General features: G+C 35.1%; 1 protein-coding gene across 1 annotated transcript; it reads left to right on the top strand.

Annotated features, from left to right (window-relative positions):
• The first annotated feature begins 5,279 nt into the window (after positions 1 to 5,279).
• On the top strand, positions 5,280 to 16,527 carry LOC149792404 (uncharacterized). Its single transcript, XM_089969385.1, has 2 exons — positions 5,280 to 5,385; positions 15,394 to 16,527. The coding sequence occupies exons 1-2, from the start codon at positions 5,304 to 5,306 to the stop codon at positions 15,969 to 15,971; spliced, it is 660 nt and encodes a 219-aa protein (XP_089825511.1). The 5' UTR covers positions 5,280 to 5,303; the 3' UTR covers positions 15,972 to 16,527.
• Positions 16,528 to 17,947: the final 1,420 nt, after the last annotated feature.

Raw genomic sequence — 17,947 nt, forward strand, 5'->3', positions numbered from 1 at the left:
GGATTTGCATAGATTAGTTTTTTGCCGTTCGGTACCATGGAGATTTATGTATGCATTTCTATATTGATTTATCAAAATGGTTCTGAAATTCCGCAACAACTTTAAGACGGTGACTTTTTTTGAAATATAAATTCTGCTTCATATGATACTTAAAAGTGTGTATTTTGTCTAAAAATTAATGACTATTTCCAGTATCAATAGGTTTTTTGTTTGCCGTTTCTTACAAACATTTTAACACAGGGGTGGCCAAACATGCGGCCCACCAAGGGTTTTCATGCAGCCTAGGAACATTCACACTGACTCTGTTTATGTTACTCTGTTTATCAAATAAATGTGCTTCTTTGAAGTTTAAGTTTTCAAATATTAGCAACATATTAACAACTGAAAATTAATTATGATGTTATTTAGAAAAACCTTTTGTTTTTGCTATTTCAAATATCAATTATTTTACTTAATGAACTATGCGGCCCGCGACAAGGTGTAAATTTGTGTATGCGGCACTTGCACTGGAAAGCTTGCCCACCTCTGTTTTAACACATTTCTTGGGCAGATTGACACAATGAACATTGTTGGGGTGAGTGTACTGCTACGACTCTCTGTCGTAAAATATGAAACAGAAACAAGTGAAACCAACAAGTTAAGTAAAACTAAAAAGCAATTTATTTCCGTTCAATACTAACTGGAAATTCAAAAGACACTTACAATATTGTGAATTAAATTTGTAAATAGACCTAAATGTCCTATCACAAGTCCAAACATGTAAAATGATTCGAATGAATTTCAATAGTCATGACTGTCCTGATGTAAGACAATGATACACTCCAGAATTCCTTTCAATGAGTTCACATAAATCCAAAGTAATGTATTAATCCAAAACAAATGAGTACTTTAGTTATTCCAGTCAATATTATATAAACAAACAACTCGTCTCAAATCACAGCTTATTCCAACCAAGCAACTGTAAATTCTAATTATTTAGGGATTTCCTCAGACTAACATAAAACAAGAATAAATTATCTTGTGTACAAAATCCATAGTTATATAGATTTTCGCCTCACCTATTACAAGAATTTGAAGCGTTCAAGCGGTAAACATATTCTACCTGTAAACAAGATTATTCTTGAACTCAATTTCTGTGCAAAAATTCTGTTTACAATGTACAGGTAAGGATGAAAGTTTATGTCGATCTATGAAGAACATATTAACTTGGGACAGAGAACAATTAATTAGGTTTATGGGGACATGTGCTTGTTAAATCGCTATACTGCAATGATTTATAATGTTTGTGTCGGGAGAGAAAGTGATTCTTAATTAAGCCTTCGTTTATTTGACCATGAGACAAACTGGAAGGAAGAGTTTAACATCGATTTTGTATCAGAACTGTCAGAGTTGAGTTTTTTTCAAAATCAGGTTTGGAAATCTAGACGTCACGCTGACCGTAATTTATGTGTCTGGTTATAAAAGGTGGTAGATATAGTTAGTCCTGATTGGTTATACTAAATAAGGGTCGTGGTTCGCACACGAAATTTCTTGGGTTTAAATTGCCCCCATCGAAAATTCTAATCAGTCTTCATTTGTCCTGCAAGTGTGAAAATGTAAGGGACTCCAAGATTGAATTTCGAAGAAATTCTCTCGTAAAAAATTTGTCAAAGGGACTGGATGTCGGGTAAGTTGACGGACAAAATTCGGCGGTAGAAGCAAAACAAATGTGAAAGCACAAGGTATTTGCGTCAATCTCATGTAATTCATTGAGAACTATATTAAGATGTGTTTGAATTTATTTGTTTAAATCCGTAAATCCATCCTCTTGAAATGAGTTTAACTGTGTTTTAGTTCATCTATCTGAATTCGTACAATGATCTTCTTTATATAAGTCTGACGAATTGTTTGAATTTGTCATCTTGATTGTTATAGGAATCTAAGAATTTCATGCATTACTTTAGTTGATATGAGTTACGAGAATCCGTTTGAATTCACCGATCTTAGATGATTTCATGTATGATAAAGACTCGAATGTGTGTATCCGCTGAAAATAACATAGTTAAGCAATGTAATTAACTTCATTCAATCAATTGTGTAATTGAGACGAGAACTGTTATGTCTCCTGTGATGTTAATGCGAGTCAGGATGGAATAGCCATTAGGAAGTACATTAATCTTCTGAAACTAGGGATTTTTATGGTCTGCCATGTTTAGCTTGAACAGATAGCCTTTGGTATCTGTTTGAATATTGATATAACGATATCTGACATAACCAGAGGGGAGTAATGATCTATTACCAGTAGAATATCTGACAGAAGATTTAGGTTGCTTCTCTGTTTATTTTGAAAGGAGAAAAAGCTCCACTGACGTATTCACATACATACTGATCCAAGTATCTACTGATCTATGTCCTTACGTATCCACCTGCCCACACAAAGTTTGAGGGCCGAAAATATACGAGACAGTAGAAAGGATGGAGAAGGAAAAAAGCGAAAGGACCGAGAAGAACAGCCACAGTGAAGTTGGAAGTGAACCGAAATCACCAGGTTATGAAGTTGTACAAGGCAATGACTTCAATTGTTCACTCGATTGTATGATGAACCAATCCAATCATTTAAATCAGATCGGTTATTTATATAAATATAGTTGTGTCTGAAATTCGCTGAATGAGTTATTTCAAAATGAACATTATATTCCAAATTTAATGTATTATCACAGTTGTTTATGTAATTGATTTAATTGTTGGTTTTCATGTACTGGGGCTATTGTCTTTCTGTTATATATATATCTGCTCAGATCTCTATTTATTCCATCTATAAGTTTCACACTTTATTTTAATATTTACTCGATAACGGCAATAATACCGAGGGCGATCACCATCTAGATAACGATAGCGGAATAAGGCGGACACCTCGTAAGATGGTACAACCTCACCACCACAACCCAGCAGACACCGCTACAGTACAATAATGGAGAAAAGATAGATATCTAAACAGTCTGTTCACAACTAACAATCATGGATAAAAGTTAAGAATATAACATAAATAATATGTATAACAGTACCTTAAGATCATTTCAGAGCTGTTTTATCAGACAGACCTAAGAGAGTAACATCATGAAACAAAATATTTTAATGATTGAGTTTATAGACAGACAGACAGACAGACAGATAGATAGATAGATAGATAGATAGATAGATAGATAGATAGATAGATAGATAGATAGATAGATATTGGACTGTAATAAAAAGGAAAAGAACGCCGATCTCTTCTGAACAATGGACCGTCCAGTCTGCTTCTTGTGTTTACCGCTTTTAAAAATAATAGCCCATAGCATGTGACTGCAATGTCAATGCATAGACACGTGCTGTTTTGCCTCGACGTGTTACACTTCTTTCCATGTTGTAGTAACGCAAACGATCATTATGCCTTGTACAACCTTTTATCACTTGACATATATATATATATATATATATATATATATATATATATATATATATATATATATATATATATATATATATATATATATATATATATCAAGAAATAATGGATTGGAAACAAATAAAATGAAGTATACAAATGGAACGTGGATGCTCCTATACCGATAATTGCGTCTCAACTGGGTGGACGTCGGATTTTGCGTATTCAGGTCGATATTTCACAAGGAACACGGGCATCGCACCGTACTTAATCGATCTCTACTATTTAACTAAAAGCACGATTATAGCAATTTAGTGCTAGACTTCAGGCACCAGTGAGAGTTAAGGCAGACTAAAGCTTAGTATATATAGTAATTGTTGCATGGAGACAGGATGAAGCGACGAGAAGGTATCGCAAACTGTCCGTCCTGTTCGCAAATTAATAAGGATGATTGCATAAAACAAGAGTCATGGGAATGTTAAAAATTACTTAGACCACATTGAGAAATCTATGAAACAATCGACCTGCAAATTTTTCGGACACCTATTTTCATGATGACTTTTTTGCAGGTACCCAAATACAGTGTTAAAATAGCTGTAACAATCTAATGGTGACTGAAAAAAAAGAATGAAAGAAATAAAAACTAAAAAAAGTTCAATTAAAATTATAACCTATATAAACACAAACAAAATAAGGAGGACACTCCGACTTATTTCGCGCGGGTTTTGTTTAGGTGGCCTTCGTGGTTAGGGAGCCAACACATTTTTATTTTATGACGTTCTAACTACGTTGTTTCTAATGTTACATCAATATCGCAGCTTGTCAATTAGATTGCATTCTCCTTTTGTGTTAAAAAACGGAACAAGAATATATGAGGGTGTACTTTGCAATTATTGGGGCTTAAAATAGGATATGCAGACGTGGAAAGCTTCGAAAATTTGCTGAAAAAGATGTTAAATATAAATTTATGAATTAATCCTGTCCGAAAATTGAGAAATGTTCCTCTCATTATATTTAAATATATAGCGGATGATATACGCTTCATCTGCATTTCAATTCACATTAAGCTCTGTGCTAGATTCTGCGATTATTTATGAGTTAGTATTATGAAACAGCGCTTATGCGTTGCGCCATCTAGTCAGATGGTTGGAAAAAAAAGAACTTTGATTTCATTTTAACGGTTTGAGGTCAGCAAGATCATGACAAACGTTGACCTTTATGAACAGACACAAACTGGGGAAATTGAGGCTGAGATTTAGTGTGTGAAACTTTAAGGAATCTCTGTCAATCAAATTAAACATCAGGTTTTGCTTGATTGACAGAGATTCCTTAGAGTTTCACACAAATTCTCAACCTCAGTTCAGAAGCCACCTAATGATATATTGAGACAAAATACAAACGTACTTAATAAAAACTCGTTAATAGATTATTATTATATATTGTTTAATTCTCGTTATTTATCGTTCCAATGTTTCGAGTATGATGCATACTGTTTGGTCCATGTTCCAAGAATACATAATTTGACAATACCTTCCAGTAGTCACATCATCACTGAGGGGGCTGAAAAACTAATTGCCTGCCTAATAAGAGTTGTAATGTTTTGGATTTAATACCTGCTGATAAACTCCTCTAGGACAACACTATTCTATTTGTCCGCCACGACACGTGGAGTTTTTTATTACGTGATGTAGGAAGGGCAAGGTAATTTACATTATGTTTCAACAGTAGTAGCACCAGCAGCTACAGGGACAGCAAGGCCGTGATAAACGCATGCTCGTCAAAGCATCATGCCGTAGGCGTCGTTTTGAATGAGACAGTACAGATATAAAGATCTTCTTCATTCCACACCTGGATATCTCAACTGACAAGAGGCCACCCAAGATCTTCCGATATTTTGAAAATGGCGTTTGCAAGGGCACTCTTTTCTTTGACATCTTCGTCATCTTTCTCATATTGTTGGACAGGGTTTCTTTTGCTCTCAGGTAAGTTACCATTTTCTATTATTTCATTCTTCGAGCAATTTTGATATGATTCTAACTCAGTGATATTACTCAGTAATATTTCTTAAAGAAGTAGAAATTTGGATTTAGAAAAACAAATGTTTGAAACATTGAATTTTTCAAAAGATGTCTTAAAATTATAAAAACCCAATAAGCTCACACATAAATCAGATCAAATATTAGTAAGAGTTTAAAACATGGTGAGTATAAATTGCGTTTTTAAAAACTAAAAATATGTTTCTACTTTTTAAAAGTAAATAAAATCTCCTTGTATGAAGAAATGTGTTATAATGACATCGTGTTAAGCAAGTACAAGTCTGTGTTAAGTACACATAAAACAAGTGTTGCGTTTGTTTCTTCGGAATTAAATAACAAACACAACTCATTGTAATAGCGAGAAAAAGCGTTAGATATACAGGGAACACTGTTTGGTTGCGCTCATATTTAATTATAGATATAATTAATTGTTAATTTTCGTATATAGACCACAGCAATTTTACAGCACATGCAAATTCGGGAGGGGGGGTTGCCCCCCCCCCCCCCCATGACGTTCCTGCTGTCAGCGCATATAAATATCGAGGAAATTTATTTAAGAAAAATGGTTTGCAAAGTCACTGGGCGTAATTATCTCAAAATCATTGTTATATATAAAAATTAAAATTAAAAAAAATTAAAGAACGTGGTCCAAGAGAGCGGAACAGCCTTTGAATACAGGTACTTAATAGGTGCTTGTAACATTTCCATTGGAGTTCGGTAAATTTATACAGTAATACAGTAAGTACGGAAGGACGGAAGGAATCATGTCATGCTATATATATATATATATATATATATATATATATATATATATATATATATATATATATATATATATATATATATATATATTCCGACCTATACATGAGTTTTGGTTTCGTATTGTAACCGTTGCTATGGATAGAGATGGATAGAGATCAGTATAGATTTAGAAGCAGAACGATAATTAAATGATATGGAATATTTACAGTCTCAGTCAAAACCAGTGTAACATGATGCAACATTGGAAGTCAGACGTGAACTTGAACCTTTAAGAGAAAGCGGTTTCTTGACTGGTTGATATCTACCATTCATAAATTAAAAGTAAAACTAAAGTTAGCAAGAAAAGTGTTTCATCTTTTTATAACATTGTACAAGGAGAAAAAAAAAAACTGGTCAAGGGAGATAATCCGAATACTAGGCACACTTCAGTTCCCACATGATAGTTTTCATCCTCTTCAGGAGCAATATTAAATTCCAGATAAGAAGCTTTTGCCGAATATGCACCAATGAGCAAGATTTACAACCAGAAAGAGGTCACAAGATCAGGAAATTTAGAAAAATGAAATCCGAGGCATTAGGGACAAAATAAATTAACAGCTAAACACATGAAAACATATCTTCGTTGTGCATTTCAATAAACACTCAGCCACTGTATCAAATTATGCTAGACAAAGTTTGAGTGATTTTTAAAACAAACAAAAATAAATCCTTCAGATTTTGAAACATGCGTTTTGATTACATCTTAATAACACAATAAGAATGGACATTTTTAATGTGTTCCAAACTACCAAGTAACAACAAAACTGGTTGATTTAAGCTCGAATATGTACAAGTTTTAAGATTTAACAACATTTCATGTGCATGTTATGCGAAAATTTTCCCTCTTAGGTGTTACTCCTGGCGATGTCGGTATTATTTCACATCGCTGGAGACTCTGAGAGAGAGAGAGAGAGAGAGAGAGAGAGAGAGAGAGAGAGAGAGAGATAGACAGACAGACAGACAGACAGACTGAGAGAGATATCAACTGTAAGACAGGTGTACGAGAGAATAACTGTAAGAAAGGTGAACCGTCATACGTCTGACGGGTTCGATTTTTAAAGAAATGGTGAACTATATTTCATGGAATCCTAAGGAAATGCGTTTTGAATGAACTATAGAATACTAGGTATAGACAATCATATTCCGGATATAGAAATACGTATACTTAGGTGTTACATTTTATATATATATATATATATATATATATATATATATATATATATATATATATATATATATATATATATATATATATATATAAATTCATATACAATTACAATTCGGTTGAAAGTTACCAACTTCAAACAATTCTGGATTATGGAATCTAATGTAAATAATTAAATATCGAATAAATCAACGATAGCCAAAATGCTTAAAAATTCAATATTTCAGACTAATACGACAATCCCTTTGTAGAAAAGTATTTTACTAAGTGTTTCACCTAAAATAACAAACTATTATGCTCAGTAACTTTAAGACTATTTTATTTCTAAATAAATTCTTACTGAGCAAGAAGGTAGTTGCTAACTCGTCTTTGCAATAGTCAATTCTATGATTACAAATACATATAAATTCTTGCAAAAGTTTAAACATTCCATTAAATGTTATAATTAAAAATTCATTTTAAATAATTAAGAAAAATATTAAAATGTTTTAAAGCTTCGAAAGAGACTTTAATTTAATTGTCTCCAACATTTAAATATTTTCATTGCTATCCGAAAGAAAATGTTTTAAAATATAGAACGTACTTCAGTTCTTACCTGTAAAGAAAAAGCGAACTATATATTCGTCAGGAGGTCGAACGGAAAACTGTTTCTGCACGGCTTTAGGCATTGCTTAATTTTCCGGATTTTTACGAAAATATACGAGCTATTATATCATATCTTTGTTTTCCAAATATGGGCGCGTGCCTGGGAACGTTCAGCTTCCGTTTAACTTCAAGGTTCACAACTTTTTCGATACCTGTTTTATAGATTTACACAATATATCAACGGAAGGAAACAAAGTCACAATCGTGTCACAGTCAGTAATTTATGTCACTATGGCCACGCGTAGCTGAGTGGTCGAAGTCGCTCTCCATTTCAGATCACTCACTTCGCCAGACACGAATAAACAAATTCATAAACTTTAGGTGCATTTCTAAACCAACACACGAGGTTAAGTATGGAGTTGATTGAAATGCCGAAGGACTGTTCCGATTGGCTGTTGTAGCGAAAAGGCTTAGGAACGGGCGCTAAAATGATCCATTATATTCCTCAATGTTTTATTAGACATACGCCAGGTCCAACCAAACACCTATACAATAATAACTAACAAGTTTAAATACACTTTCTTTAATTTCATTACATACTTCAGATATGAATCTAAAGGTCTGTTCTCTCTCAAAGAGCAGGAAAATAGATTTCGTCACTCGAATCTTATGAAATGAACTGCATACATAGGAGAGAGATGAACTGCATACATAGAGGAGAGAGAGTGGGGGGCTTCATACGGAGAGAGAGAGAGCATTGTCAGTGGGGGGGGGCGGAACTGAGCCCACCCAACTCTTTTAGTAATAGTAATCCCTCGATAGACGCCGTCCATTCTTTGTAGAAACATACCCACCTACCCTGCTCCCGAAGAAGCAGCTTTGCATGTGGTGGCTCAGTATTTTCTTAGCAGACTCACAATCAGTTAGCTGCACGTTCGAATCCGTCCAAGAATAAGCTAGTTCGGCTGGTGTGGTGAGTTCATGGCTGACAAGAGGGGTGGGGCAACCTGGGATATATCCCGAGGACCCAAGACCGTCTAGGGGCCCGGGCCGAACAACACTTTATAATTTTATAAAAGAAAATTTTTGTTTGAACAAGAAGTAGGAGAGGCTCGTGTGTTTCTTACCCCCAGGGCCCGTGATCGCTCTCAACGGCCCTGGCTGAGACTCAGGTCATGGCCCATTATTTACATCAGCACTAAACAGTCCACTCTGTCTATTAATCAATAGCTTATTAACCAATCAATCATTTCAAAGTTATCTAAATAAACAAGACGAGCACTGACATTTCATGGAAATGTAATAAATTCCAAACCTTTAGCAACACAGCAGGATCATGTACGTTTACAAAATCATATCGAGTAACATTATGCAGGGTTCAAGGGCATCGGGGGGAATACAAAATTACGCCGTATTTTGAGACTCCCCCTTTCTTAAAATTATTTCAGATTTCTATCTTGTTTCGATATGTTAGGTATTAGTTTGAAAATATGACATAAATCTTCATTCAGATTTTTTTTGTGTATCAAAGAAAAGTGAAAACTCTGAAAGTAAAAAAAATCAAGCTTTTACACGAGACATTGGTAAACAAAAAAATAAAATTATTATTTCACAGAAAGTTAGCAATTATTTTAATATAGTTCTACGATCTGGTGGATGTTCTTCCTAACATATATCTCTGTCGTACGCATTTATATACGTTAAAACCAGGAATATTCGTGTCGAACAAGTTTGCTCTGGATTTATAGGGCAGCAAACATCGTACACTGTATAGATCCACTCTTCTCATGCTTACGATTTTTTCCTGGTGTCTTGGTTACCTTGTACTCTGGATTTATAGGGCAGCAAACATCGTACACTGTACAGATCCACTCTTCTCATGCTTACGTTTTTTTCCTGGTGTCTTGGTTACCTTGTACTCTGGATTTATAGGGCAGCAAACATCGTACACTGTACAGATCCACTCTTCTCATGCTTACGTTTTTTTCCTGGTGTCTTGGTTACCTTGTACTCTGGATTTATAGGGCAGCAAACATCGTACACTGTACAGATCCACTCTTCTCATGCTTACGTTTTTTCCCTGGTGTCTTGGTTACCTTGTACTCTGGATTTATAGGGCAGCAAACATCGTACACTGTACAGATCCACTCTTCTCATGCTTACGTTTTTTTCCTGGTGTCTTGGTTACCTTGTACTCTGGATTTATAGGGCAGCAAACATCGTACACTGTACAGATCCACTCTTCTCATGCTTACGTTTTTTTCCTGGTGTCTTGGTTACCTTGTACTCTGGATTTATAGGGCAGCAAACATCGTACACTGTACAGATCCACTCTTCTCATGCTTACGATTTTTTCCTGGTGTCTTGGTTACCTTGTACTCGTTATACAGTGTACCTTTCTCAAAACAGCGTAATTCAAGAGTACACTTGTGGCGTTGATCAGCATACAAATGCGTAAGGCACCAATACGTGCCAAAAGGACCATTAATGAGTTTTATTAAATCAGATATAATGAATATTTATAGTAATTTTATGCCGATGTCTACTAAAATAGTAGCTGTGATCTGATACCTTTCCCCTTATGACCCTAGAAAATCGAAATAAACGAGCGTGTGAGTAATATTTTGGAAATAATTCATTTTTTACGGGCACTAAATGTAAATGGAGTCCTGAAATACTTTTAAGTAAATAGAACAAACAAAATATAACGTGTTTGTGATGGCTCTCGTACAAAATGTTAAAACTGCCTGAGTACACTTTTTTGATAGTCTGCCTTGTCGACGTATACGGTCCAATGGTGTGCATATTGAATCATAAAACGTGTGTTTAATAGTTGTACAGGTGAATATGACAAGGTTAGGGGTAGTACAGGTGAACATGACAAGATTATGTGTCGTACAGGTGAAAGTGACAAGATTATGTGTCGTACAGATGAACATGACAAAATTGTATGTTCTGCAAGTTAACATGACAATATTATGTGTCGTACATGTGAACATGACAAGGTTAGGAGTAATACAGGTGAACATAAAAAAATTAGGTTTCATACAGATGAACATGACAAGATTAGATGTCGTGCAAGTTAACATGACAAGATTATGTGTCGTACAGGTGAACACGACAAGATCATATGTTCTGCAAATTAACATGACAAGATTATGTGTCGTACAGGTGAACACGACAAGATTGTATGTTCTGCAAGTTAACATGACAAGATTATGTGTCGTACATGTGAACATGACAAGATTTGGTGATCTTTTTCATTATCATGCCAGTTGAATGCACCGTGTCTTTCGTGGAAGATTTATTTATGCTGAGTGAATACATTATGAGCTAAGATATACCTAAACTACGATCAACATAGATCTCATTATCCGACTGCATATGCGTTGACAGACCAGGGTCTGCGCCTTTCGTTCTACAGTTATTGTCCAGCAAACAGGGTATAATGATATCTCTCGCGAAGCATTATACAAAGCGGATATTATTTTAAGCTGTTCACATTCAGGCTCCTTTTAAGTCTGTGCAGTGTATTGGTAAATGCGATATACAAATAATGAAATCGAGTCAACAACAAAATATTGATTCCCAGTACGCTTCATAATTTCCTTTGCACCAACAATACTAAATTGACACCATGGTCGAAGCTAAATCTTTTCAAGTGCTTCAAAAGGATCAATCCGTCGAGTCTCCAACGCTGATTAGTTTCCGTATAATATATCACTATAACCCAAACCTATTATTTTTCTCATATAATATAACGAGTATTAGTTTTTCAATGTTGTAATGTTTTAGATTTAACGTTCTAAAGCCATTTGAATATGCATTTTAAAGTAATTTCCTAAGAATTATTACGTTTTTCTCTTAGTTATGTGTAGAATTTTTAAAGGCTTTGCACTGAGATAATTATTGGATTCAACAATATAACTATGTAACTGATATAAAATTAATTGACTAAAAACGTTGACGTGTACAACTACACAAATCAGAAAGAAGGAAACACGTTAAAAATATTTAAAATCCTCAAAAGCATGACCAGTAAGTTCATCATTTATCGTAAAGTCCACGTGATTCGCTCGATAAACATATGGTTGATGTTTTGATCAATATGTTAATAAAATGTTTTTAGGATTACAGAAATGTTTGCTAATATTTACTTTTCATGATTTTGTCCTTTGTGACGCTTTTGAAGCTGTACTAGTCATAGAATAGATCTTCCATCGCTTACCACAATTTCGTTATTGCTACTCCTTTTAAACTACTTGGAGAATCATATATAAGCAACCTCTCCCGCGTCTTGTCAGGGCTAATTACCTCGATCGCATTTCGTCAAGCAAGCAAGTAACCGACTGCCCAATTACCAAATAACTCCATCGTATTTAGCCATTCAAAGCGAGTACCCGACTGCCAAATTACCTCCATCGAATTCAGCCAAGCAGAGCGAATACGAATACCCGACTGCAAACATCGTAGACCAAAGTCTGGCATCGGATCTAAACTGTTCTTCTTAAAGTATTGGTTGTCTTAACAGACGTCACAATTGTGTACGCAAATACAATGCAACACATGTGTACCTTGCGCCGCCATTTTGATCCCGTTCAACCATCTGTAAACATCAATCATCATGTATATCATGTCAGGGCTGATTTAATTGTCTATTAGGATATTCACTTCATTGGTATGACTCGGCCGGGGATCGAACCCACGACTTCCCGCATCCGACGCGGACGCTCTAACCACTAGGCCACCGGAGCGGTGGAATGAGTCTTAGATTATAACATTAAAGACATAAAATTAGAAGTTCCCTGGCTTATATCGAAGTCAAAATATTGAAGTTGAATAGCAATCATGCACATTACTGTCAAATAGCGTGTGACTTGGATTTTTAAAGTAGCTTTAACAATTTTTCAGTCATATCGCTACGATGTATGCATTGTGGCAGTTTATAGTAATGTCTAGCACTGGGACAACATGCCGCAGACATGTAGCATCATGTCCCACCCAGTCACATTATTCTGACACCATGCCGATCAGTCCTAACACCAACCTCTTAATGCCGAGCGCCAAGCGAGGCAGCTGTTAGTACCATTTTTATAAGTCTTTGGTATGATTCGACCGGGGATTAAACCCACAACCTCTCGCATTGGAGGCGGACGCTCTAACCACTAGGCCACCAGAGCGATCCTACCAAATAGAACTGCAGTTATTACTAACAGACAATGTTGAGATTTGTTTTTAAAAAAAGTATTTTGTACAATGTCAGCAAGATTTTCATCTTGAACGAATATTCTGGACAATGATCTTCGGGATACAATGTCAGTTACTAAATGAAAACGTAATAGCATGTGTTCTTTTATGTATAAATGCTTTTCGTGTTTGTGCTAAAGACATCCGCCAAATCAATTTTAATTAGTACGGTCAAATAGGTGATTATGGACGGAGGATAATACTGAATTAAAGCGAGAACTGTTCAAAGATGTTTCATCTTCAGTGTATTGACATGAAACAGGTGCCTAACGGAACATGATATGTGCCGATTGTCAAAACCGAGTAGCCGAAATATGAAATTATATATTAACGATTGGCTATTTAACTTGAACGATATGCAAATAATTGATATCAGCCCATGAAAATTGAAAATCATTACATGTTTTACTAGTTTGTGTATCCATTTGTTTATGCGTCTGTTTATTGATCGATCTATTTGTTTATGAAATAATAACAAAGATGGTTAAAATTTCGATGTTTAATTAAAGATAAAAGGGGTTAAGTCACGAATTTGTTCTCGTGCGATTGACATTCACGACAGAATGTGATGTATTGTGGAACGAACAATATTATGTGTCGGTTTGAGTGGCCAAGGAATTAAATGGCAGATATGGAAGTACACACGTTTTGTAACGTCACTCTTCAATGTCGTGAACGCGTTATGCAGTAGAAGACCACGTTTATAAATTTGCTTTCACCCGTTTATGAGAAAACGTGCTGTCTTGTCATTATACTGCTGCTAGAAAAGACCGAACTAATGTTATGGTGTGCCAAAAACCGTTTCGACAATTTATGTGATGCCAATTTGTTCATGCTATCTCTTTCACGCTCCTTGTCACTCTCTGTATGCATGTATGTATGTATGTATGTATGTATGTATGTATGTATGTATGTATGTATGTATGTATGTATGTTTGCATGCATGCATGTATGTATATATGTATGTAATAGATATTTTAATTTATGTATATATTATGTATGTAATAGGATACATTAATTGACGTGTGTATTACGTATTAGTTTTATGGTATGCCGAAATTCGTTTCGATTAGAGATTATCTTTTGACTAGGGATAAGCTTGACAACACAATCTGACCGCTCCGGTGGACTAAGTGATTAGAGCGTCCCCCTCTGATGCGGGAGGTTGCGGATTCGAACCACGGCCAAATCATACCAAAGACTTATAAAAATGGTACTAGCAAGTGCCTCGCTTGGTGCTCAGCATTAAGACATTAGTGTATATATATATATATATATATATATATATATATATATATATATATATATATATATATATATATATATATATATATATATATATATAATATGAAAGCACTCAGGCAAAATCCAACATCAGTTCCTGCATTAGAACGTTCGAATCCCAATAGATCCTGCGATTGTACACTGATTATTTTATATAAGACAATATCCTAAATAATTCTAGCTAATTTCATTGATCTATGCTCAGCCGTTAGGAATAAGCTGCAATTGGCTGTGATAAAGTTTTTTTAATATCTTCTGTAAAAAGATAGTTTGCACTGTTACACGGAAATTATATACTTAAAATATTTCATTGTAAAATAGTACATATTATTCAAGGAATTCTGTATTAAACAAATATATGACCTCAACGTCGTGCTGCAAATCTCTTTGCCGTGTGTGTGTGTGTGTGTGTGTGTGTGTTTGTGTGTGTGTGTGTGTGTTTGACGTAGCTTGAACTATTTTGCAGTCATATAGCAGTTTATAGTTTTATCTTGCACTTTGGTATCATGCTAACCTCTAAATACTGAGCCCTTTGCGAGGCAGCTGTAAGTGCCATTTTTATAAGTCTTTGATACGACTCGTCCTGGGTTCGAACACACGAACTCCCGCATGCGAGGCAGACGCTCTAACCACAATGCCACCAGAGACGTTAATCCCTTTACTAATCCGAACAATGACATATCAGCAAAATTTCTTACCCGATGGTCTAAATTTATTTGTCGACAAAACTTTTATTCTGGAAAAAGACCTCACGACTCTCATTATAATGAATCGTGAGAATTCAATAAAACTAGCAAATACAAGCATACCTTTTTATCTGTCGTTTCATTTCCTCCCACACAGATGATGTTAATTTTTTTTATCTCTTTCAGTGATGTCACTAAGTATGCTGCCTGCGGTTTTTGGTAGTTGCTACTGCTCCCCTTGCAATTACCTGTTGAATGGTGACGAGCGTTGCAAGTGCTGTGTTTATCACCTCATGGGTAAGAGATCCGGGGACCCAAGAGCCTTGAATTTTCGGGTTAATGAGGAGCCAGTTTCTGTTGGGAACGAAAACTTTGTAAACTTTGATGACACTATACTGCCAAGACTGGACGAACTATACCGGGGGACTGCTGCCTCAGAAACTTTTCCTTCAGTTTGGTCAAGAAATGCAGAGCTAGGATTCGACAGGAAAGGTAGTATCGGCCACGCACAGATTCCAAGTTACCTGCCGCCATATGAAGTAACAAAAGCTAAAGAAATTATGAACTCAGTCAAATCCATACTTTCTGATCCTGCTTTTGCAAGAGATTACACAGCGGTTAAGAACTCGCAGAACAAGTTTGGAAGAAATGTAAAGCAATTTCTTCAAGCGACAAGAAATAATTTTGACTCCCCTGCTCTGGGTCTAGAGCTTAACCGTCGCTGGCGTACACAGTATCCCTTGAACCAGATACCCTTATGGTAAACTTCTCTAACACTTTGCTAACTACTAATGTAGTGCCTTCTAGGAAACAACTCGTTTTTACAACATCATCCCATGGACCATATGAGATTATCCGACGAAGTTTTAAATCTAAATATAAATATGTATCAGAGCAAAAATGTACTGGCTTTGTCCTGCAAGACTGAAATACAAAGCTTACAAATAGTTTATAATTTCGATTTGTACCAGAAAACGATTAAACAGTATTGAACATAATAATATTGTGTGCACAAATAGAAAAATGATCAAATATGTAACTGAGTATAAATCTGTGTTATTCAGACAAAAATATTTCCGTTGGGAATCAAGAAGGGAGATAACACCCAAGGTTACTTAAAAGAAACAGGTAGCTGTCGATGCAATTAAAGGCAAAAAAAAGAAAGTATTTTTTTATTGAAAACTCTAATCATACGTTAATTGGACTTGAATTACATGACTGTTCTTCATCGCTGATGAATCAGTTTGACATCGATAGAGATCAATTTTTGGGATATGGAGTAAATTGTGTATTGTCTAAAAGTAACCAACGAGCTTTCAAAACTCATTTTCAGAGTGAAGAGACTTCCTTCCTTTAGTTACCATGTAATTAAAAATATTAATACGAATTATTGCCAGTCAGTTTCTTCATTTCTTGTCCTTGTTTCTTCCTCTTTCTTTTCACTTGAAACACAACTTATATTTTTCTCTTTCTATATATGTATCTGTCTTGGTCTGATGTTAGTGCCAATATGTAAGACATTAATGTTATCAAGCTTAGTTAAGGCAAGGTAATTATACAAATTAAATATCTCTCTCTCTCCCTCTCGATATACGTGTGTGTGTGTGTGTTGAACCAGTTCCAAAAGCTTTATCAAAACAAACTTAATATCTACAGATTTCAACAAAACCCTTTGACACTAGTAATGTGTTAGTCTTACCAAGATTACAATTCACAACATCATCCTCTTTTAGTAAAATATAAGGAGACATTTTCCCATGAAAATGTGCGATTTGCAAATTTGCAGTTGATTGCTGGTTTTTAATGGTCTTTTCTGTATTTTATTTGCACATGCGACACCGAAGAATTTTTTGTAATACACGTGCCACGTAAATCCATTATTCTGATCAAGTAAATATGTTCGGTGAACACCTATTACCAAGGGAGGTAAACAATTGATTGTTGTCATAGGGTTTAACGCCATTTTCAGCATAGGGTAGGCTATACATGGCGGTCAGTATAAATGGTAGAGGAAGAACTCAGGAAAACCCCGAAAAGAACCACCGACCCACGAGAAGCTACCGGCAAGTTTCCCCACATACCCACATTGGCCGAGCCCGAGACTCGAACCCACTCATAAATGCAACTGAAAACGTATTTTGTATTATTTAGTTTTTACCCGACATTGAAAAGAGTTTGATACAGCAATATTCCATAATTCAGACCTAATGCAGATAACATTTGGAAGACTTAATACAGATACCATTTGCGAGACTTAATGCAAATAACATTTGGAAGACTTAATGCAGATAACATTTGGAAGACTTAATACAGATAACATTTGGAAGATATAATACAGATAACATTTGGAAGACTTAATACAGATTACATTTGGAAGACTTAATACAGATAACATTTGGAAGATTTAATACAGATAACATTTGGAAGACTTAATAAAGATACCATTTGGAAGACTTAATACAGATAACATTTGAAAGACTTAATACAGATACCATTTGGAAGACTTAATACATATATCTTTTGCGAGACTTAATGTAAATAACATTTGGGAGACTAAGTGTAAACAGCATTTGGGAGACTTAATACAGATAACATTTGAGACACATAATTCAGATAACATTTGGGAGACTAAATGCAGATAACATTTGGGAGACAATGTATTATCAAAGGCAGTCTACAACGCCATCCAAAGAAAATTTTAATTTTGACGTTTTAGCTAGACTAAATCCATTTAAAAGGA

Source organism: Sinohyriopsis cumingii, chromosome 9 (genome assembly GCF_028554795.1).
Source record: "Sinohyriopsis cumingii isolate HCF-2022 chromosome 9, ASM2855479v2, whole genome shotgun sequence".
In the NCBI taxonomy this organism is placed as follows: Eukaryota; Metazoa; Mollusca; class Bivalvia; order Unionida; family Unionidae; genus Sinohyriopsis; species Sinohyriopsis cumingii.